Below are 22,589 nucleotides of genomic sequence, written 5' to 3'. Positions count from 1 at the left end.
AATCGACAGGGAATTGGCGGGTAGCAGCGGGCGCTGTTGATTATCTTATCTCTCTGCGCTAGCGATATCGGATCGGGCCTGGATCCCTTGTCTTTCCGGGGCAAAACAAAAAAAAGTTTGACCGCCTTCGAGTCATAGGAGGGGTCAGACCACTGAGGTGAGGGGAGAGAGAAGAGCTGCAGCTATCTATCTGTGTGTGTGTGTGTGTGACTGTGACTCCATATTTTTTTTTGTTTCCGCTTTCTTCCATTGTTTGGACACTTGGGCTTCTCTCTCGCGGAATTCATCTCGAGTATTTTCCTCTTTGTTACTTTGCTACAAATTCAAAATGTCCAAGGGTCGTGTCTGTCTGTAAGTGATATATTTCCTACCAAGTCCTGCCATCCATCTTCCCCGCCAAAAGCTTAACAGTGTGGAAACGCCTGGTGCTGACCCCCGCTTACAGCGCCTACTCTGGAGGTAAGCCATTCGGTTGCCCAATGCCTTCATTTTTGTGTCTCTATGCTTGAGCAGACGCATGACAGGCTCGATTGACCTTCCATGTTCGCAGAGCGGGCAAAGGGCCAATTGCTGTCTCGTTGAGGTGTCCACCGGGAACCTTGTCGGCGTCACTTCGTGCACGGGTGTCGGACGGAAAGGGAAGCTGACAAGTTCGGTTGACAGGTCTCGACACCTCCACCATCCTCAAGTGGCTCATTCTCGAGGTAGGCAGCTCCTAGCTGGTATGATGCCCGCCAAGAAGAGGTGCTGACATGGACAATACAGGGTTACACTGTTGTGTGCTTCCTCGCCAATGTTGGCCAGGAGGAGAACTGGGCTGAGGTCGAGAAGAAGGCCCTCGCTCTCGGTGCCGAGCGCATGGTGATTGAGGACCTCCAGCGCGAGTTCGTCGAGGAGATTGTCTTCCGCGCCATCCAGTGCAACGCCATCTATGAGGACCGCTACCTCCTCGGTACCTCCCTCGCCCGGCCCATCATTGCCCGGGCTCAGGTCCGCGTTGCTGAGCAGTACAACTGCGACATCCTCAGCCACGGCTGCACCGGCAAGGGCGTAAGCCAGCTTACTCGAAGATGCCAAGTAACTTTATGCTAATTCCGAGGTCTAGAATGACCAGGTCCGCTTCGAGCTTGCCTTCAAGGCTTGCAACCCCAAGATGAAGGTCATCGCCCCCTGGAGAATGCCCGAGTTCATCGAGAAGTTTCAGGGCCGTGCCGATCTCCTCAAGTTCGCCGCCGAGAACAACATTCCCGTCTCCTCCAGCCCCAAGGCTCCCTGGTCCATGGATGACAACCTCGTGCACTGCTCGTACGAGGCTGGTGTCCTTGAGGACCCCGACCACTCTCCCCCCAAGGAGCTCTGGACCCGCACCGTCGACCCTACCGACGCTCCCGATGTTCCCTACAACTTCACCATCCACTTCGAGAAGGGTATCCCCACCAAGGTTGTTACCCCCGAGGGTGAGGTTACCGACTCAGTTGCTCTGTTCAAGCTTCTGAACAAGATTGGCCACGACAACGGTGTTGGCAGAATCGATATTGTTGAGAACCGTTTCATCGGTCTCAAGAGCAGAGGCTGCTACGACACCCCCGGTCTTACCATTGCGTATGTTTCTGCAAAACCCGATTGAGACACGATCATGTACTGACAATATTCTAGCCGCCTTGCTCACCTGGATCTTGAGGGTCTTGTCATGGACGCCAAGGTTCGCAAGCTCCGTGACCAGTTCGTCACGATTGAGTGGTCTCACTGCCTCTACAACGGCATGTACTTCTCTCCCGAGCGTGAGTTCCTTGAGAACTCCCTCGTCTACTCCCAGGAGAACGTTACTGGTGAGGTCCGCATGTCGGTTTACAAGGGCGCTGCCTACGTCCTTGGCCGCAAGTCGGATGCCAGCAACCTCTACTCGCAGGAGGATGCTTCTATGGACTCTCTTGAGGGCTTCTCCCCCATGGACACCTCTGGCTTCATTGCCATCCAGGCCATCCGCCTGGAGAAGTACGGCCTCCAGAAGATCAAGGATGGCAAGCCCCTTACCAAGTAAATTGTTGAGGGCGGTGCAAAGTAAATAATAAAACAAAGAGATTCCCCGTCCATCTTTTTGTTCGTGTTACTTGTGAAAACTAGATAAATTCCATGTCGAGCTGGGAACCTTCGAGGCCGCCATGAGAGGAATTGGCTAATCAGAAGTTCCCCACAGAACGTTTCTAGAAAGATGTCATCGTGCATTGAGGACCCCTGTTTGTGGAGCCCGGGCCACCGTCTCTCGGCGCGCGCCTCGAACGATCTCCAATTTTTGAGCTTGATACTGCCGTGGCGCCCAAGCTTCAAGCTGAGCTGTTGTAGCGAGAGGTCTCCCACCCCACCACAACTTGACATCGCCAGCATGATCGGACCTCGAGGAATGGCCTGCGCCGGCGGGCTTCTGGCCAGGGTCGGCAGTCGGTCGGTGATTTCGAGAGCGGTACGACAGAGCAGTCCGTTGCGGCCATTACCAGCGACAGCAACGGCGCCAACAACGAGGTGGTGGAGGGCACAATACTCGACCAGGCCAGGTTAGACAGCCAATACAGTGTACTTCTTGACCTTTTTAAACCGCGAATAACCACTGATATGTTCGCTGTGAAAAAAAGAACTCCCCAAAGAAGTAACCATAAACTCCAAAACTTACCCCGTCGACGCCGAATGGTTCAACGTCTCGTCCACGATCCTCAACCTCACCTCCCGGAAGCTGCACCTCCAAAAAGACCACCCCGTGTCCATCACCCGCCAAATCATCGAATCCGTGTTCCCCTCCCCCACCTACCTCAGCTACAACAACCTCGACCCTGTGGTTACGACCCATGAGAATTTTGACTCGTTGGGGTTTCCGCCCAACCACCCCGGCAGAGCAAAAACCGACACTTATTACATCAACTCTACCACCTTGCTACGGACACACACGTCGGCCCACGAGGCGGAGTTATTCGCCGCGTCGAAATCCCCGGGATATCTCATCTCGGCTGATGTCTACAGAAGAGACGAAATCGACAAGTCCCACTACCCCGTCTTTCACCAGATGGAAGGCGCCCGGGTCTGGGACCGCAACACGGTCCCGAACGGTGACATCGTGGCGGCTGTACACAGAGATTTGGACGCCCTGCCGAAACATGAAATGATCATCGAGGACCCCAACCCCCCTTTTCACCCGGAGCGTAACCCCTTACAGCCATCCCACACCCCTGAGGAGGCAGAAGCGGTGGGGAAGCATCTGAAGCGATCTCTGGAATTGATGGTGGCGGAGATTTTTAAACGGGTGAAGGAGTCTCACGCCCGGGCGGGGGTGAAAGAGCAGGATGAGGAGCCGTTGAAGGTTAGATGGGTGGAGGCTTACTTTCCTTTCACGAGCCCCAGTTGGGAGATGGAGGTTTGGTATCAGGGGGGTTGGCTGGAGGTTTTGGGGTGTGGGGTGAGTCAACAACACATCCTTAACGACGCGGGTGTTCCCAATCAAATAGGCTGGGCTTTTGGCTTGGGGCTGGAGAGGATTGCGATGTTGCTTTTTCAGATACCTGATATCAGGTTGTTTTGGTCGCAGGACGAGAGGTTTTTGGGGCAGTTTAGAGGGGTGGAGGGGAATTTGGGGAAACTGAGGCCGTTTGTGGGGTTTAGTAGGCATCCGGCTTGTTACAAGGATGTCAGCTTTTGGTTGCCGGCTGGGAGCACGGGGGCTGCGGCGGCGGGGGGGAAGGGGAGGGAGGGCGGGGAGTGGCATGAGAATGATTTGATGGAGGTGGTGAGGGATGTTTGTGGGGATGTGGTGGAGGATGTGGTCTTGATGGATAGCTTTACGCATCCCAAGACGGGGAGGAGGAGTTTTTGCTACAGGGTGAATTATCGGAGCTTGGAGAGGACGTTGACGAATGAGGAGGCGAATGGGTTGCATGAGAGGGTGAAGGGGGAGATTGTGGGGAGGTTGGGGGTTGAGATTAGGTGATTCTGTATCAACATGAGGAGATGTTTCAAGAAGGAGAGAATAGCGAGGGTTTGGTGGTGTTTTGAGACGAGTGGTTATGGTTATATAGACATCACTAAAACAACAAGGGAGGGTTGATGGTGTTTGGGTGAATCTTGGCATGTCTACAGTTATTGTCTCTGGTCATGATCATCACCAAACACCAGTGAGGAGGGGGTTCTGGTGTTGTGGTGCTGATTTCAGGAGAGTGTCTGTGTGGGCTTGATGCTGCTCAGCCACCCGGACGCTCGGATACCGGTCTGCAAAACATGCGGGGGAGAAAGAGGGTGCATACATGCAACCATGGTGTTACCTATACCATCTCCTACTCAAATGTATGTACGTATATATGATATGAAAAATATCTAGTCGAAAACTAGAAACCGGACGATGTAGATCCGGAAAAGATATACCACCTGACGATGCAGCGGTGGTGAGAGAGCATGGCCCTGTGCTGTGCGTGTAAGTCCAGTTCTCTATCTGGGCAGTGCAAAAAATAAGTGGAGACCTGTTTTCCAGGAGGTCGGGTTGAGTTGGCCGTTTTATTATCTCGGCATCACCTGCCTTTGGGGAGGATATGGTGATGCTGAGGGATGGTGGTATTTTTCACCTTGGACTGCGGTAAGGTGAGGTGGTTCATGAGTTCACCTGTCCAGCCCGAGTTGGGAATGGTCATGATGACGACCAGATGAGTTGTCAAAATGTTCCTACAGAATCTAGAGGGGCTGGAAAATACACGTGGAAGTCTGGCCAGCTGCGCCTTCGGTCTGCATTTGCTGGCTGATGATCGATGATCGGCGCATGGAGAGCCTCTTATGCAAGTCTTGGGTGATGGACTGCTGACAGTGTGAGTGTGTGCGGTAAGCTTTACGAGCCGACACGACAGAGTCGCGGATTAGGTTTGGCATAAGAGCTGGGATATGGCTAGCTTTGTGCCTGGCTTCCTTCCTGGGCATCTCGTACAGTAGGGATGAACACACAGCTCGTGTCAGCGATGTTTGTTGTTGTATGGGAGGCATGATCCCGGCAAACAGAACAGGAAAGTAAGTCTAGCCTTGGCGTGGCTGTTTATTGTCCCATTTTCCCGCATGTTTATCGGTGATGGATATGGTGAAGAGTCATGGCAGGGAAGACGGTGTAAAAGACTCTAGACATTTGTCGATACTGATGAGGTGGCGTGAGCCGGGCTGAGCATGTCCTCCTGGACAACCTTGGCTCACCAGATGGAAAAGACGCCGTGTGTTGGTGTTTTTTGTTGTCTAGGGAGGCAGTGATGGTGGTGAGTGAGGATTCTGGAACCGCCTCGAGAATCAGACACTGCGGGATCGGGAAATGCGATCTGGATGGGCGGACGCCCCGATGGGCCCGAAACCTGCCAGAGTTGCCAGAAGATCCAGGAGGAGGTGTCTGTGGTCCTGTTGTGCCCATGTGCCGTCGTGGCTGTGCAAACCTCACTCAACAGAGAGAAGAGAGAAGCTGGACGGTGAGTGGCAAGGAAAAGACTGGCAGAGATTTCGGGTTCCAGGTAGTGTTGACTGCATTTACACAGCCAATTAAGCGGCAACTGGGATTGCCATTCATGAGAAAGAGGCTTCGCATCGTGGGTTCAATAGTAGCGAGAGGCAACATGCCCAAGTGTGCGCGCGACAGGTCCAAAGCCACTGCATGTTGCGTAAGGAGGCCCCGCGGGCTTGTGGGATTCCCTCAGGCGGGTCGCTGCTGGTCCCAATCTCCAGTCTGGCGGCTGAGCCATCCAACCGGGGGGGGGCTTCTGACGAGCGGCGGCATTGTTGCTCCCCAGACACGCCAGCCCAGGGCCCGTGATCTCCTTCCGGCCTGTCTTTGTTTCACCGCATCTACACAGCAAAAGAGGAATATAAATCCCCGGCGCCACCCTCCTGCCGCTTTCGTCGCTCAATCTCCCATCTGCATCCAATCTGCATCCAATCTCTGCATCAACAGCTTGCCACTCCACAGCTACAGTAACACCGACCTGCTACTTACATCACCTACCTCTTGCGGTGCATAATAAGCCCTCGGGTTCGCAACTAAACTTCCGCCCCCGCACCTCACTTACTTGATCTCAAACAACCAAGACTTCACCCCCAAACAAACAACTGCACGATACCACACAAATCAAAATGCCTTCGATTCAGATACCCACCGCCATGCCCTCCTCTCCAGACGGACTCCTCCCCTCTCCCAGCAGCATGTCCAGCTCCCCACGATCTGGCCGCTCTCGGGGCGCCTCTCTCAACCTCAAGCTCGACCTCTCCAACCTCCCACCGCTGGAGAAGCCAACAACACCCACCAACACCCTCCTCATCACCGACCTCGACCCCGACTGCTTCCGTCCCGAGAACCTCGCCGTCATCAGAGACGCCCTCAACAAAACCGCCCCAGTCCGCCACTTCTCCCCACTAAAATTCGCCGCCCGCATCCAGGTCGTCTTCTCGACCGAGCAAGAAGCCATCGCCGTCCGTCGGGAATGGGACGAGAGGGAAGTCATGGGCCGCCCTTGCCGCGTCTGCTTCGGCATGCAAATCAATCTCGAGACCATCAACAACAAGGAGGACCAGCACCTCGCCTTGCCCGACGCCGGGAGGTTGTTTTTCATTTCTCCTCCCCCATCGCCTCCCCACGGCTGGGAGTCCCGGACAGAGGACGCGCCTAATACCATGGTCCACGCGGAGGACTTGGCGGATGCGCTGGCCAAGCTGAGGCATTCGAATGATCCCAATAGCGGGGTGAATATTAACCAGAGGGGGGATGTCAGTCCCGTCAGCCCTACTACGCAAGGGGGCGGTCAGAGGACGAAGAGGAGCAGGAGCTCGACCTTGATCTTCCAGCCGCAGCCTGTGATTGGGATGGGAGGGGAGAGCCCGAACTTGCCGTGTGTGACGGTGGATGACATGACGGATGAGGGGCTGGAGGATGATGCGGATGTTATGGACATCAGCCCGGTCAATATCGCGGCGCCAAGGCCGATCATGGCGCACACGGCCAGGCCGCCGGTCGAGTTGATGGAGCATTGATTTAGCGACTGATTTGATTCTCACGAACAAGGGCGTTTCTGGGGGAAAACAGGCTTGGCTGGCTGGCGTTAGGGACTTGCATGCATATCCTCCACAGTATTACATTACGGGAGCAGCATTGTTTTGGAGCATTTTGCGCAAAAGAGAGTAGAGGGGGGGTGGTCTTTTGTGGGTGGTTTTATTTCTTTTTCTCTCTCTCTCTCTCTCAGGTCTCAGGCGGGAGAGAGATTGTGTATTGGCATGAGGACAGGATACTAGTAGAAGTAATTGTTCATACTTTCGCACTCTGTCTGATATCTCCTTTGCATGTACACATTGTACGTAGTATGTGTAACAAGTAACCCTTATATTGCACATGTGTTTCAAGCCCCCGAAAAAGTATCAACACCAGTGTTTCACCAAGACGATGTCTTGAGCGTTCCTGTCTCTTTTGTCCCAGGGCAACCAATGGCTCCGAATATCAGCGGTTCCGTTCAGACTCGGGTTTCTCCCAGCCTTACACCGCCCCCCTCCTCCCCCGTTTTGTCCTTCCTTCTCACCGTGTCACCATCCTCACCACACCTCTGCAGACCATCCGCGTGCTCAACCACCCCAGCCAACCCACCGCCGTGAGCAACAAGACAGCAGCCATCAAATTCCTCCACTCCGTCCACCGGTTCCCAAACCTGTCTTTTTTTAGTTTTTGTGTCTCCTCCTCACCCTTCTCAGTCAAGTGAAGCTGCCTCCAGCTAGGCACAAACCTAAACTCGAACCCTGCCTCCCTCCCGCCCGCCTCCCGGACGGTAACCTCCCTCAGCACCCTTTTCAGTCTCTCCACCTGCCCCTCCTCCCATTTTCTGGGCAGGAGATATTTTTTGAAATAGGAAACCGCCATGAAATACCCGCACTGCCCGCCCACAAGAACGAGATACCACCATTTCGGCCTCTCGATCCCGAGCTTTTGTGATAAAGCAGGTCCGTTGAGCCAGTACCCTTCTGCTCGGAGGAAGGCCCTGCTAGCGTATGTTGGGGGGGTTAGAGCGAGAGAGGCGATCATGTTTTCCGCCAGCTGTTTCGACACTCCCGACGGGCAGATCTCGGAGACGATCAGGCTTTCCAACCAGACCTTTGCCGTGGTGACGTTTTCAAACGGGGCGGTCGGGGTGCCTAAGAGGTAGGCTACATACCGCCATAGGGCGAGGTAGTCCTCCTTTTCTTGATCGGACAGCCATATCCCCTGTCGAGGGAATCCGATAAAAAGCAGCATGGTGCTGAAGGCTGTTATTGTCCCTATGGAATCGAGGTCGTTGCAGGGGATGCCGTTTTCTTGAACGTTGAACCAGTCTGGTTTTGAGCTGGATAGGGATAAAATCTTGCGGCGGACGGTGGCGTGGAGGAGGCGGACTTTTACGGAGGAGACGAAGCCGCGGCCGGTGGGGGGGTGGAGGGCGGAGGGGGAGGAGGTGATGTCGAGGACGTGCTGGAAGGTTTCGAGGAGGCGGCGGCGGGCGAAGCGGGGGGTGAAGCCGCCTGTTAGGGAGAGGGTGGCGGCTATTCGGGGGGAGCCGAAGCCGCCGAGGAGGGCTTGGAAGGTGAGGCCTACTATTGAGGGGCCGAGGTAGCGGTAGAAGATTTGCTGGCCGGAGGTGATTTGGGGGGGGGAGACCCAGGGGGGGGTGGTGGTGAGTTGGGACCAGAGAGGGGATAAGACTGGGTCGTGGGGGGCGTGGGTTTGGAGGAGGGAGAAGAGGTGTTGGGCGTGGGAGGAGGGGCATGAGGACGGGCTTGAGGTTGAGGATGGTGGTGAGTCTGAGTATGGCGGTGATGATGTCTTAGACCGAGACTCGGCAGCTATCTCGTCCAGACGGTCGAGGGCATTGGAGGCAAGCTCGTCGTAGGTGTAGATCAGGGGCTTGAGCTGCTCTGGCGTGTAGTGCTCCGACGTCCACTCGAACTCATAGTCCCAGGCGTTCACACGCCTCCCTGGCTCGAGGACGTAAGGGGGCGGCATGTTGGATCAGGAAGGTAGGATCGAGTAATCCCAACGCTGTGGTCGTGGAGAATAGGATCCAACTCCTGGGTTCACCTAGCGGACGTGGAAAGGGCTCATATATACATCCAGACTACATATAAGACCCCTTGGGCATCTATCTGTGCCTTCAACAATGTGACTCTCCTCACAACTCGTACTCGCGAGCACACTGCTTTGCTGAGAAAGCAGCTCTAGTCCGAGAAATATCTGTTTGGCCGCACCAGGAAGAGGCGTAGAGAGGATACAGACTCTAGAATACAACCCTCATCGCGAATCATAACTTCCCTCCATTTTGCCGAGGCGGCGTTCACTCACAGAGCTAACCCTACGAGGAAAAAGGATTCATCAGGTCCCCGAGCATTCATGACGTGCGGTGCACGCTATTCGCCACAACAGGGTTGCAGCACACCCATTACCGTACCGTGTGCGGGACTGGTGATAGCACGGAACAGCAAGGCACAGTCCCCCCTCAATCCATACATAGGAGTACCGGATATTCACATGGTATGGCTTCGGCAGCAGAATCCAGGGGGTATGGCTGGACCGAACAATCTATCCTTCACTGACAGTCGACGAGTCGATGCGGCCAAGGCGGCTCGGACGAGGACGTGTCCGTTCTTGGGCGTCGTCCGCAATGTCGGCAATGTACGAGGCCGACGTGGTGTTTTTTCTTGGCGATTAGATGGCATTCTGCGCCTCGGTAGTGCCTGTTCGTTACCATAAATCTCTCACCCATATGTCTGTCTGTCCTCCTTATTAGAAATAAAGGCATGTCGTTGGGTTGAGGTGGGACAAGGCGGTTCGCTCGGGTGGGGCTGTAGAAGCTATGAGCACTGACCACTGTCGCTGATAGCGATACCGATAGCAACGGTGCCGCTAAGCCCGTCGCGAACCCTTTGCGTCCCTGGAAATTTTTTGGACAGGCCGAGTCCAACATCGAAAGTCAACAACAGCCAACAACCACACAGCCAATTCATACCCGACTTCACCATGAATAGCTGTTGCCGCACGGCCGCCCTGCGAATATTTGTCAGAAACATCAGCCAAATCCACTTCCCGCCACCAACGAGCGCATATCGCATTCCTCGCTACCACTCGACACTGACTCGATTATCCACGTTACAACGCACAATTGCTCTCGGTAGCACACGAGACAGGTTACTTCACACATCATGCCCTGAGGGGAGAGAAGAGGGTGCCTGGCCACCGCCAGAAGGGCTCCCCGCGCACCAGGAACCAAGTCCTCCCAAGATTGTCTTCGAAAACACCCACGATGCACCTTTTGAACCGACAGAGGTGACGATAGACGCTCAAACACCAACACAGAATGAATCGGCCAGCCCACAAGACTCTGGCGAGGTTCAGCCAAAACCTCTGGGAAAATGGGCTAGAAAAAAGTTGAAGAAGGCGCAGCAAGCTGCCGCAATGAAGCCGGAGGGGGGGGAAGAGGTCAGCGCAGTGGCAGATGCGGAACACGACACCACAATGGTTGTTGGGGAGGAAAATGACAAGGCGCTGTCTAGTGAATTACCAGCAAAGGATCAAGACGAGGTGCCATCCAGCGACCGACCAGTACAGGACCAAACCACTGTTGAAAGAGAACCCGACACCCAGCCTGCCGAAAAGGAGGATAAGCCAAAAAGCAAGAGGCCAAAACGCGACGGGCCAGAAAAATGTGCGCCAAAGAAGGAGTCCAAAAAGTACAAGATCCAGAGGCTAAAGAAGGAAAGGGAGGAGAGACGGCGAAAGAAGCTGGAAATGATGGAGTCGGGAGAAGTGACGATGGGCAAGGTCGAGCTACAGAAGGCCTTGAAGGAGAAGAAGGAGCGTAAAGAACGGGAGCGAACGAACCCGATGGCTCTGAAACTTGAGGCTGCTCGTGCCGAAAGACTGGCAAGGAAGGCCGAGCTCAAGTTGGCACGAAAGGAAAGGAGGCGGCAGGAATTCGAAGAGGCGAAAAGGAAGGCTGAGGCCGAGGCCGAGGCCGAGGCTGCGGGCAAGGAAGAGTGGCAGATTCAGAAAGAGGCGCTCAAGGCAAAGTTTCCAGAGGGCTGGATGCCGCGCAAGAAGCTGTCGCCAGACGCTCTTGCTGGTATTCGGGCCTTGCACAAGCAGTTCCCTGAGCAGTACAACACCGCCACGCTCGCCAAGAAGTTCGAGGTATCCCCGGAGGCTATCCGCAGAATTCTCAAGTCGAGATGGACACCGGACGCCGAGGAGGAGGAGGAGCGACAGGGGAGATGGTTTAACCGTGGCAAACGGGTTTGGGCTCAATGGGCTGAGCTTGGAAAGAAACCGCCTGTGAAGTGGCGTGCCGAGGGTGTGGTACGCGATCCCAAGTGGAATCGGGGTAGGAAGAAGATTGGGGGTTTCTTGGGCTGAGTGAGATGTGGCCATGGAGGACCCAAACTGTACAACGCTGTATATAACCCGAGAACGTATCTCTCTGTGGTGCTGAGATGATAAGGAAGCCAAGAAAGCCCTTTTTACCCCGGACATTCAGATCAGCACAAGCCATCTCATCTCGCCTCATGGCTCGCCAACACAAGCGCTAATGCAGTGCCGCGGGCTGTCACCGACGCCCCGGTCCCGTGGTCTTTGACACGGCCAAGCTGGCTCGTCAGTGATTGACATCGTGGGGGGGCTCATTCAAGGTTTAAGATGGACAATTGTTGCACAATCTTGAGGGTTAGGCGATGTCGGACAGACACATCACTCTGCCGCTGCCAGCGCCAGTGCTAGCACCAATACTTCGTAGCCAGGTAACATTGCATGATCGCCTTGCCAAAAAGGAACGGCTCTTGTCCTCGCGGAGAAAAGAAAAGAGAAATGGCACGACGGGAGTGGGGTCACCCCCGGCTACCGGTACATTCCTGTGATTGGCGGGGAGCTCAGAAATTCAGCCCGATTCGGAAAGGGCTAGCCCAATTGACCAATTGACATGCCGGGCAACAAACAGCGCTAAAAAACAAGGTAGCGGAGCACGGGCCACATCAAACCCCTGCCCACCACCAGCCCTCCCCTGCACCCCTGTAAACAAATGGTGGGTGCTTCGCTCAACAGAGGAAAGGCTTGCCCTGTGGGAAGAGCCCAGTTGAGAAGAGATCCAGATGCATTTCGGGTGCCCAATGGTGGGTGATTTTTTCCCCTCGACATCTTTGAAAGTCACCAAAAGCAAATGCTGAGCGTTGTGCCGTCGCCCTGACCGACGACACCTGCCCGAGACAATTGACTTTGTCTCGTTGCACCGCCGGTCAATGTCACTGTAAGCTCTCTCCTCTCCCGACCGCCATCCGATCTCGTCTCCTCTCCTGCCTGCAAAGTACTGCGCCTATCTCCAAACATGCTTTCTGACCAAGGTCAACTCGGACGCCTCTGCAGCTTTCTACGTGTATCCGAAGATAGGCCCGCCATTCTGTCATCACTCGTTTAGGACAGCTCCCGCCTGCTCTCGACTTCAGCCTCAACCGCCGCCTCGCAACTGCCCAACTGCTGCCCGTTCCAGTCACCTTCAAAGTCACCCAGCCTCCGCTGTTTCCCAACACGTTACACTCACCCAAACCTCCCGACCCGTGCAGATGTTTCTTACTCCTTAGTCAGACGTCCCTGGTCCCCCGTTCGTCTCTGGTTCTTTTCACCCCGACTCGGTCCATCGTCGTAGGCCAAGTCGATCCAGCACATGGCTATGAGCGATGGCATCCACTCCCTCCAACCGGCTTAAGCTTACGCCCAACAACTCCCCATATCTTTCCCGAGCCTCGCGTTCTCCCATCCGACCCCGCGGCTTCTGCGAACCCGGCCTGTCTCTCCGACGTGTGATAGGTACAACCTGCAGCTCCCCGACCGGATTTGATACCGTCCACTCATCGTTCGCCTATATTGCTGGCGGCGCCGTGGTGGTGGTGGATGTGTCTGGCGAGCATTATTCTCAACGATTCTACCGGGCCAGACCCTCTGCTGTGCCCGTATTTTCCGTGTCTCCGGTCTCGAATTCATCTTCTACACTGAACAGCACCCCAAAAGCAAACGATAGTAGGAACCGAGCGGCGCCCTCCCCGCGAGAGGGTTCATATGGCGGCTCAGACTGGCTGGACGCACCAAGCTCCAAAACCTGGACGAGTCGAGAGCGCATCAAGGCAGCCACCTGTCTGGCCCTCAGTAGAGATGGAAGATATCTCGCCGTGGGCGAGACGGGCTATGCTCCGCGGGTGCTCATATTCAACCTCCAGGACGTTTCCTCGGACACGCCACTGGTCTCGATTAGCGAACACACGTTTGGTGTCAACGCCGTGGCATGGTCCCCAGACACCAAATTTCTGGCCTCCTTAGGTGCTGCCAACGATGGGTTTCTTTACCTATGGAAAATCGATCCCCGCACAGGTGCGGCAAAGCTGTTTCAACAAAATCGGTGTACCGCTCAGGTGAAGGGCTTGTTTTGGATGGGCAGCAACCTGATTACGCTGGGCGTCCGTCACGTGAAAGTTTGGAGGGTGGATGAAGGCTCAATAGCCACCCCGGTGAAGCCTAGGTTTGGCGGAGAGCAAGCTGCTCAGGCCGCCGCTCAGCAAGCCCAAAAACCCCTTTCTGGAAGAAACATCCTTCTGGGCACCATGCTGGACGAAACATTCGTCTGCGCAATCGCCATCAGCGACGAGAAAGCCATTGTCTGCTCGGAAACGGGCCACGTGTGCCTGTTGGACGACACGAATAAACAAATGAAACTGGTCAAGGTGCTGGACCTTGGCTTCACCATTGGCTGCATCTCCAGCCGAAACGGGAGCGTATATGTGGGCGGCAAAGAGGACGGCGATTTCGCCCTCGTGAGTCTCGAGGGAATCCTCAGTGGCACGCCAGACCCAACACTTCGGAGCTCACAGACCTCCGAAGGCCTCGCGGCCATGGGGTTCTTGGCTGAAAACCTGGTGACGGTCAACAGCAAGCAGTCGATTGATGTTTGGGGTCCGGATTACATGCCTGGGACTACCCCAGACGACACAAAACGCATCCCTATACCAGGCCCGGGTGACCCTATCGTTGGCACCCAGCGGCTCTCTGCGTCGAATAAACTCGGTGCCGCTTTCTTCACGTGGGCCGGCTTCGGGCGAGTGAATATCTGGGACCTGGACGGCATGATCAAATCAGCCTTTGATGTTCCCATTGAACAACTCGACATGGGCAACGAGGTCGAGGTCAATCAAGTTGTTGTGGTGAGAGCCACAGGTGACGGCAGCCTCTTCGTTGCTGGCGACAAGCTGGGTGTTCTTCGGATCGTGGACTCTTCGACAGGAGGGTGCGTGATGGAGACCAAGGCTCATTCGTCAGACTGCCAGGATATCACGATTCACGAGGGCCAGTCGAGAACCCTCATCGCTTCCTGCGGCAGAGACCGAACAGTCCAACTGTTTCAACGGTTGGCGACAGGTGCTTTTGAGCATTTCCAGACACTGGAGTTCACTGCCAAGGTTGTGCAAGTGCTCATCCCTACTGAGGATAAGCTCATGACGTGCTCCCTGGATCGAACGATTCAGATACACGATTTGGTCACCAAGGAGAACGAGCCGGATGCTATGGCCGCGATACCCTCCAAGGTCGTTTCGCTAAAGGCTTCTCCGTCATCCATGACGGTGACACCTGATGAGAAGGCGATCTATGTCGCTTTGCTGGACCGCTCGGTCTGCCATTATGATTTCACAACTGGGCGGCTGCTTGGGTCTTTCAAGTGCAACGATGAGGCGGGACTGGAATCTGTTGTTTTGGAATCACTCACATTTGGCCAGCTTGGAAATGGTGATCTGTCGTTCTTGCTGGGTATCTCCAACACGGACAAATCGGTGCGGATATACGACGCTCAGTCTGGGTTGTTTTTGGACCGCGAATGGGGCCACACCGAGGCTATCAATGGTGTCGTTTTGATCGACGGTGATGAAGGTGGAAAGAGAGTCGTCAGTGTGGGCGAGGATGGTACCATAATGATCTGGACGCTTGACTTTCAAGATCCCGTCGCTGGCGGGTCACGAACTCGCGATCCGTCACCCGACAAGAACATCTCGACATCCACCAGACCACCGTTACGAAAGGTTCTCTCGAAAGCAGAATTAGCCGAGTTTCAACGGCCAACAACGTCCCCTGGCGGGCGTAGATCACCGCCCCGTGCTTCACATCGGCGGGCTAGTAAGTTCCATGTGACGACAAACACGGCGAGGACGCCCAACACCGAAAAGCAACAACTCAGCCCGGGGAGCGGGGTAGCAGAAGAGACTCCCTCTCGGCGAGCCTCTTCAGGGGGCAGCAGATCAGATAGCCCTCCTCCACCACCCGATAGTCCCAAGAACAGGGCGCGGATGTTTCGCCGACCATCTCTCCCGGCCTTGAACATGACGCCGACGGCGAGCATTAAGTCCAAGAAGAAGTCCAACCAAAATATGCGGAGCGGGTATGGCTTTGGCAGCCTCAGCATGGCCACCGAGCAAACCTGCCGTCAACTACGGGCCTACCGCAAGAAACTAAACTCGAGCGATTCCATCAACAGCGATGTTCTCTCTGAACTCGACGCCGAACTCCGGCTTACGGCGGCGGCGCTCGGGGAACGGGCGATCAGGAGTAGGAGCAGCCGCGAGCCGGACGAGCACAAGCCAGTCAGCGAGTCGATGCTGAGCGGCCTACTGGACCAGTATAGTGAGCGATTGGTCAGCATGCTGGACGAGAAGCTTCGACTGCGGCTCAGCGAGGAGGAGAAGGATTCTCTTGTTAGGGACAGGCCGAGGACCTCTGGGCAAGGCTCGTCGAGTTCGGAGGGGAGCAGGGGGGGGACGTTTACGGATGCTGTGCTTTGTGAGGAGCCTGGGTCTGCCTGAGACCGGTGGCCTATGGGAATGGTGGAGGACGTGGCGGCGAGATACCCTTTTGCATTTTTTTTTCTTTTTTCGGTTGCGTTTCTGGCATATATCATTTTTGCTTCATGCATTGTCTTACCGAGAATCATGTTTTCTTTGTCGCTTTTTTTTTTTTTTTTTACTGGACTGCTGGACTTTTTCTTGAGTTGATCATCATTATTCGGGGCGTTGCTGATTGCAAGGCATTCTTTTGTTGGAGATACTCTTGGTGGGAGGTGGCCTATCCTTTTTCACAACTAGAGGCCGGGAGAGGGGATTACAATGGAATGGAAAAAATAAACACTTTCCATAACAAGGCGTTTCTGGATGCTGGATTGGGGAGGATTTTGGTGGGTAGGAGATGGAGATTTCTACAGCTGAGTGATATCAGGGTTTGTTCTTGGGGTGGTGGTATTTGTATATATAGCTGATTACTTGCATTGTGCTGTTTTGGTGTGAGGTATTTTTCTTGGAGTGGAAGCGGATGAGTTTGTTTGAGTATGCGTAGCTGGATAGTTATGAAGAAGGGGGGAGATGGTTGAAATGATATATTTTGAGTCAATATGGTGGTGATTCAGGTGATAACTGTGTGAGGGGTGGTTTGAAGTGTCATGGGGGGGCGGGGGGTTGTTGAGTGGCAGATTACTTAATTGCTTACTGACTTTTATCTCGTAAGATTCAATTTCTTCCAGGTCTTCAAAGATGAATAGATGTAGAGATGAAGTCGAAAGGCTAGTTTGAGATGAGAACCGAGCAAAGCGTTTACGATAATCCGTATGTTGTACAGTTTCAGGCGCAAGAATACTCAAGCAACCTCTCAACCAAGCCAGGGGTGCCGCTTTACCGTTTGGTCAAGAATTTGGTCAAGAAAACATGATATTTCTTTGTCCGAGTGTTGAAATGTTGGATGGGACTTGGTCAATCCACAAAAAGACTTGCGACCTTGTCTAGCGGGTCAAAACCTGTCTCACTCCCAGGACAAAAAAAGAGTGTGTCTGTTGAGCCCTCCCTCCCTCGTTCGGAAGCGCTGCTGCTGCTGCTGCTCGTCACCTACCTACCTACCTACCTACCTCTCCATCCCTCTAGAGGGTCGGTTGAATTGAAGATAAGATGTTGGGCTGCGGACTGTTCTGAACCGGGCAGAGAAGACGATGCATGCAGTGTGGTTGTTCTGCACCAAAGAGAAGATGCTGGGTCAGCTCCTACTGTGCTAGGTAGCCGAGAAAAGGGACGAGAACGTCAACCGATCCGACTGATCTCTCGCTCTCTTCCAACCCCTGGTCTGATAGCCAACGGCTGTCTGTCTCCAGCTCGAGACAGGGCTTGATTCTTGTCTGCCCGCCCGCCCGCTCGCGCGGTGGGAGGTGAAACTCGTTAATGGAACTGTGGCAAGCTTGCTTTGTCGAGGGGGTCGACGGTTTTGCTCTCCTCCCACTTTGACAGGAGGGAGAGATATCCGGACAAAGGCGGGAAGGCTGTAGGCTTCCCTGATGCTATGTGTACGTTAGCGATGTTTTCTCCATTTGACTTGACTGGGGTTGAGCCATCAATAGGTTTCGACGGAGGAGATTTGGGGTTTTCTTCCTCGCATCTGTGTAACCGCAGCTAAAGTTGTTGTTTTGTTTCTTTCTTTTGCTTCTTCTCTTTCGCGTTGTAGTGAACTGATATGGAAAGAACCCGGGTGGATAACTGTATCTGACGGTAACTGCGGGATCAGCCGATATCCCAAGGACAAAGATGGGAATGGATCACATTCAATACCGACCCCACGTGGCCGGTATCCATTTATAGCTTGCTTGAAGCAACATCAAAAACAGACCAACATTACTTCGATTATGGTGAAGTCATAGCAAGAGGGGCTTTGGTGAGCAGTAGCTTTGTCGTCTGAAACATTCTTTGATATATCATGGATCGGCTGCCGTAGACAGTCAACTGAACATCTCCAAAACCCCCCCAAACCCACAAACATCAACCTCATGAAACCATGCTCAGAAACCAACCCCTCAACTCTCCCTACCCCCATCCCCCCTCCCCTCCCCCTCCCCCTCCCCTTCCTTCTCCCTCGTAGCCCTCTCCAACCCAGCCCACCTCGCCTCCGCCGCCCTAGCCCTTATCTCCCTAGCAGCCAACCCCCTCCCACTCCCGTCCGGCCACCCACCGCCACCACCGAGTACATACGTCCCCCCCTCCCACCCCCCATGATCCATCATCTCTCCCTCCCCCTCCCCTTCCCCACCCCTCGCAGGAGCAAACTCCCCCTCCCCCACAGTCCTCCCGCTCTTCCTCCAATCCGCCCCCTCAACCTCCCTCTCAATCTGTCTACACAACCTCCAAAAATCCCCATCATGCTCCCCATAAACATTATGCGCCAGCTCATGACAAAGCGTCTTCCGCACCCCCCTGTAATCCCTCCACCCATCATACCTGTCCGTCCTCAACCTCAGTTCAATAACCTCCCCCTTGTTCCTGTTCAGCCCCAGTATCCTCGTCACGCCCCCTTCGCTAGCCGACGTGTTGGCTATCGGGTCCATTTCTGTCAACAAACCGACAGAGTACTCGTGTTTCTTCATCACGTGGACAATCCCGGGGTCCTCTTTCAGACGTTGAAGAAAAGAGAGTGATTTCTGGGAGTTGGGCAGGTGAGGGAGGGCGGAGAGGGTGTGGAATGTGAAGGTGGCGTCAGAGAGGGCGGTTTTCTTTTGGGAGGGGGGCAGGCGGGCGAGGCGGGAGCGGGCGAGGGCGCGGCGGGCTTGGAGGGTTGCTGCTTCTGTTGCTGCCGTCTTTAGGGAATCGAGAGTGGTGGATTTGGGGGCGAGGAAGCGGAGGGTGGTTGTGTGGAGGGTTGATAGGGGGAGGTCAGGGTCGGTGGAGGGGGTTAGCATGCCTTTTTTGAGGGTGGGTGGACGCTTCTCGAGGAGGGCTTTGCTTTTGGCCCTAAGGGGGGGTGTTAGTATGGGGTTGTAAGGGGGGGATGAAAGGGGGTTGGGCAAGCTACCAGTCATATTCGGGGAATTCTAGGCCGAGGGCTTGGACGAGGTGGGCGAAGGTGTCTTGGGACTCAAAGGTCCATGTTTGGTTGTGTTGTTCTGGTGGGAATTTGATGGTGATTTCGACTGCGGGGGAGTCTGTTGATGATGGTTCGAGCTCGTTGGCATGTTGATCAATATGTGGTTGTGTGTCGCTGGTTTCCATGATGAAGCCTGATGACGTGTGTGAGGCTCAAGAAGGTTGTGATATGTGAGATGAGGCTCAAAATGTTACAACGTTGGTGTCTTAAACAAGATGCCGAAGTGTTAGACCTGACGAAGTTGTCGCTGATGTTGTAGAAGTCAAAGTTCACTAATACATTTCAACTGAGTCAAATGTGATGCGGAGGATAGTAAGGAATATATTGTTGTGAGCTGTGAGTGAGATCCATCGCTCAATTGGTAGGCATCACTAGCAAAGCTTCGATGACGATTCTAGAAACCCGTTTGTCAGGCCTGCTTTGTCATCCGCCACGAGGTCAAAGACTGAGCTCAGCTCACGGGCCCGTGCCAAACCACGGCAAACTGGCTGTGTTCCTCTCATCTCATCTCATCTCATCAACTCATCTTGAATTGATAACTGAGATCACGACCGGCGATGGACAAAAGCTCACAAGGCGATCTTCTCGAAGCAAAGACAAGCCAATCAGCACCCTGCTGCCGCTTCATTCTGAGACGCCGCTCCAAGACCAAGTGAAACGCTCGGCAAGTGGAGATTCGCAACGTGTCGAGAGAAACGGCTTCTGTCCCAACGGTTTTGATATCAAAAGAAAACCGATCTGCACAATTGCTTGGCCGGCGTCAACTTCTCCAGGTGCCGCATTCTGACTTCATGATGTGTTCCTTCGGACGAGGGGTAAGAAAAGGTTAAACGGGGGACCCTGAAGATCTGTTCTCGGTTTGTGCCGCTCACCGACTTTGCTCTCTCGATACGAGCAGGTGGTGCACAGTCAGGTCACAGTCATTTTTCATTGCGGAGAGCCATCGACATTACGGCCTAGGTAGAGCATAAATTGAACCCGTAATAACTCAATCTCGACAAAAAAGAGGCCTAGCTCCAGCACAAGAACCCCTGAGCGGCTCCAGGACAGGCGGTGAACAGCCAATGAAGTGAAAGTCAACCCCCCCTGAAGCTGTGGTACCTGTGGGGGCTGCCATCTTGTGCCGCTAGGCCCAACCTGGCTCACATCACCGGGGGCTGGCTTTCCTTCAAGATGTTGCCCCTTCCCCGTGTTGTTTTCTGCGACCTGCTTCTCCTCCTGAGCCACCATCTCGTGTTTCCGTTGTTGGGAACCAAGCCAGCCTCTTCAGGTCAAAACCATCTTGCATACCAACTGGCAGGAACGGGCCTTCCTGTCATTCTAGTCACTCCTTTGACACAACATTTTGAACCACTATTTACTTTGAGCATCTTGTTTTGCTCGTACTCGCTCCACGCGCGCGCAGACAAAACCCCAACAACCAAGTTTTCTAACCACCACATTCCAACTTTTCCGAGTTTCAACCTTTCAAACCCAACCTGTCTCAGTAATAGTTGCTAAAGCCCCCGCAACCATGCTTGTGCGTCTCTCTGTCTGCCTACCGTCTCTCGCCGAAGCCGCCATGCTGACCTCTCGCAACAGATGCAATCCGCGCTCCTGGCGCTCGGCGCCACCGCCGTCGCCGCCCTCCAGCCCCTCGAGGTAAAGGGCCAGGACTTCGTCAACCCCAAAACCGGCAACCGCTTCCAAATCGTCGGCATGGCCTACCAGCCCGGCGGCTCGGCGGAATACGACCCCAAGAAGAAGCGCGACCCCCTCTCGGACCCGGACGTCTGCATGCGCGACGCCGCCCTCCTCCAGATCCTCGGCGTCAACGCCATCCGGGTCTACAACCTCAACCCCGACCTCAACCACGACGAGTGCGTCTCCATCTTCAACGCCGCGGGGATGTACATGCTCCTCGACGTCAACTCCCCCATGCCGGGCGAGGCCCTGACCTCGTTTGAGGTCTACAAGTCGTACTACGCCTCGTACCTCAACCGCACCTTCGCCGTCGTCGAGGCCTTCAAGGACTACCCCAACACCTTGGCTTTCTTCTCCGGAAACGAGGTCATTGACAAGGAGGAGACGACCGAGTTTGTTCCTTCCTACGTCCGTGCGGTCACTCGCGACTTGAAGAATTACATCAAGAACTGGTCTGACCGCAAGATCCCCGTGGGTTACTCTGCCGCTGATGTGCGCGAGGTTCTGTGGGATTCGTTCAACTACTTTACCTGCTCGCTTCAGGGCGACAAGGACGACATGTCGATGGGCGACCTCTTTGCGCTCAACTCGTACTCTTGGTGCGGCGACTCGTCCTTTACGGAGTCGTCGTTTGACAAGCTGGTGGAGGGCTTTGAAAACACCCCCGTGCCCGTCTTCTTTTCCGAGTTTGGGTGCAACACCCCCTCCCCTCGCATCTTCACCGAGATCGGCAGCATTTACGGCCCGGACATGTACGACGTTTTTGCCGGCGGTATCGTGTACGAGTACACCCAGGAGCCTAACAACTACGGCCTTGTCAACATGACCGAGGAGGGCCCGGCTACCCTGATGAGCGATTTCTACTCTCTCCGGGATCAGTATGCGAAGCTTGACTTTAAGAAGCTGCAGAGCTTGAAGCCAAAGGGCAGCACGCCTAAGCCGGTGAGCTGCAGTCCCAAACTGATCACGGTTGATGGGTTCCAGAACAACTTTACACTGCCGGTGCTGCCTCCGGGGGCGAAGGAGATGATTGACAATGGGATTGAGAACAAGCCAAAGGCGGGGAAGCTGGTGGAGATCAAGGACTGGAAGGTCAAGTATGAGGTTCGGAACGCGGACGGGACGGTGATTAAGGATTTGGCTGTTAAGCCTTTGGCGGATGATGAGGTTAATGGTGGGTTTCCTTTTTCTTTCCCCGTCTCCAAATCTTGTCTTGAGTTTTGTTCGCTGACATGTGAGATAATAACAGCCCCCGGTTCCAACACTGCTAACCTCAGCGCTGGGTCTGGGTCTTCTGGATCTTCCGGCTCGCAGGGCAGCACCAACGGTGGTAATGGTGATGACAAGGAGAACAGCGCTGCTGGCCATGGGGTCAGTGGCGGTGTCTTGGCTCTCGTGATGGGTGTTGCTGCTTTGGTTGCTGCTTTCTAAAGTGGATTTAACCTGTCATCATGTTTGTTTGGCTTTTTTTTTTGGTGGAAACTTTTGGTCGGCTATGATGATACCTGTTGTGTGTGTGTGTGTGTGTGTGTGTGTGTGTGTGTGTGTGTGTGTGTGTGTGTGTGTGTGTGGTATAGTTGGTTTTTTTAGAGGAGGAGGAGGAGGAGGAGCAGGAAGTTGTTTGTATCTAATGCTTGATGTGTTTTTTCTTTTCTTCTCTCTGGCACAAAACACAAGTTGAAAAAAAAAACGATGGGAGCACACACCGTATGATACCCCTGTTTTGCGCCGTTGTTTTCTTTTTGAAGCGTGGAGCCTGGTTGATAGAGGGGTTGGATGAGGGTGGTTTGTTGTATATATTTCTTTTCTGCAAGTTGTGGTGGAGTGGTTGGTTTTCTGTTGTATGAAGGGGGATACTGTCGATATTTCTGATGGTGGCGGCGGTTGGAAATGGAGGTTGCACAAAAGCAAGTTAAAGTTGCCTGGGGAG

At 54.4% G+C, this 22,589-nt stretch overlaps 8 protein-coding genes across 8 annotated transcripts; 6 read left to right on the top strand and 2 right to left on the bottom strand.

Annotated features, from left to right (window-relative positions):
- Window positions 1-2,041, top strand: ARG12 (Argininosuccinate synthase; the record flags this gene model as incomplete). Its single annotated transcript, XM_062911390.1, has 6 exons — window positions 1-351; window positions 446-459; window positions 664-704; window positions 766-1,050; window positions 1,106-1,602; window positions 1,657-2,041. Exons 1-6 carry the CDS (start codon window positions 329-331, stop codon window positions 2,039-2,041), a joined length of 1,245 nt encoding a protein of 414 aa, XP_062767417.1. The 5' UTR covers window positions 1-328.
- A 171-nt stretch (window positions 2,042-2,212) lies between these two features.
- Window positions 2,213-4,441, top strand: MSF1 (phenylalanyl-tRNA synthetase alpha subunit, mitochondrial; the record flags this gene model as incomplete). Its single annotated transcript, XM_062911389.1, has 2 exons — window positions 2,213-2,552; window positions 2,631-4,441. The coding sequence occupies 2 exons, from the start codon at window positions 2,213-2,215 to the stop codon at window positions 3,971-3,973; spliced, it is 1,683 nt and encodes a 560-aa protein (XP_062767416.1). The 3' UTR covers window positions 3,974-4,441.
- Window positions 4,442-6,132: 1,691 nt separating this feature from the next.
- Window positions 6,133-7,026, top strand: QC763_309350 (uncharacterized protein; the record flags this gene model as incomplete). The annotated part of the gene is made up of 1 exon (XM_062911388.1): window positions 6,133-7,026. One exon carries the CDS (start codon window positions 6,133-6,135, stop codon window positions 7,024-7,026), a length of 894 nt encoding a protein of 297 aa, XP_062767415.1.
- A 535-nt stretch (window positions 7,027-7,561) lies between these two features.
- On the bottom strand, window positions 7,562-9,016 carry QC763_309340 (uncharacterized protein; the record flags this gene model as incomplete). The annotated part of the gene is made up of 1 exon (XM_062911387.1): window positions 7,562-9,016. One exon carries the CDS (start codon window positions 9,014-9,016, stop codon window positions 7,562-7,564), a length of 1,455 nt encoding a protein of 484 aa, XP_062767414.1.
- Window positions 9,017-10,027: 1,011 nt separating this feature from the next.
- RRG9 (Required for respiratory growth protein 9 mitochondrial) lies at window positions 10,028-11,419 on the top strand (the record flags this gene model as incomplete). The annotated part of the gene is made up of 1 exon (XM_062911386.1): window positions 10,028-11,419. The coding sequence occupies one exon, from the start codon at window positions 10,028-10,030 to the stop codon at window positions 11,417-11,419; it is 1,392 nt and encodes a 463-aa protein (XP_062767413.1).
- Window positions 11,420-12,729: 1,310 nt separating this feature from the next.
- On the top strand, window positions 12,730-15,891 carry QC763_309320 (uncharacterized protein; the record flags this gene model as incomplete). Its single annotated transcript, XM_062911385.1, has 1 exon — window positions 12,730-15,891. The coding sequence occupies one exon, from the start codon at window positions 12,730-12,732 to the stop codon at window positions 15,889-15,891; it is 3,162 nt and encodes a 1,053-aa protein (XP_062767412.1).
- Window positions 15,892-17,912: 2,021 nt separating this feature from the next.
- On the bottom strand, window positions 17,913-19,340 carry QC763_309315 (uncharacterized protein; the record flags this gene model as incomplete). The annotated part of the gene is made up of 2 exons (XM_062911384.1): window positions 18,905-19,340; window positions 17,913-18,843 (listed from the first exon to the last, which is right to left on the bottom strand). Exons 1-2 carry the CDS (start codon window positions 19,099-19,101, stop codon window positions 17,913-17,915), a joined length of 1,128 nt encoding a protein of 375 aa, XP_062767411.1. The 5' UTR covers window positions 19,102-19,340.
- Window positions 19,341-19,479: 139 nt separating this feature from the next.
- On the top strand, window positions 19,480-22,214 carry GAS4 (Glycolipid anchored surface protein 4 precursor). The gene is made up of 3 exons (XM_062911383.1): window positions 19,480-20,495; window positions 20,558-21,833; window positions 21,909-22,214. The coding sequence occupies exons 1-3, from the start codon at window positions 20,490-20,492 to the stop codon at window positions 22,088-22,090; spliced, it is 1,464 nt and encodes a 487-aa protein (XP_062767410.1). The 5' UTR covers window positions 19,480-20,489; the 3' UTR covers window positions 22,091-22,214.
- Window positions 22,215-22,589: the final 375 nt, after the last annotated feature.

The sequence above is a fragment of the Podospora pseudopauciseta genome, chromosome 3, assembly GCF_035222475.1.
Source record: "Podospora pseudopauciseta strain CBS 411.78 chromosome 3, whole genome shotgun sequence".
Taxonomy (NCBI): Eukaryota; Fungi; Ascomycota; class Sordariomycetes; order Sordariales; family Podosporaceae; genus Podospora; species Podospora pseudopauciseta.
The sequence above is the reverse complement of the archived record's forward strand: the minus strand, read 5'-3'. Positions and strand labels throughout refer to the sequence as shown.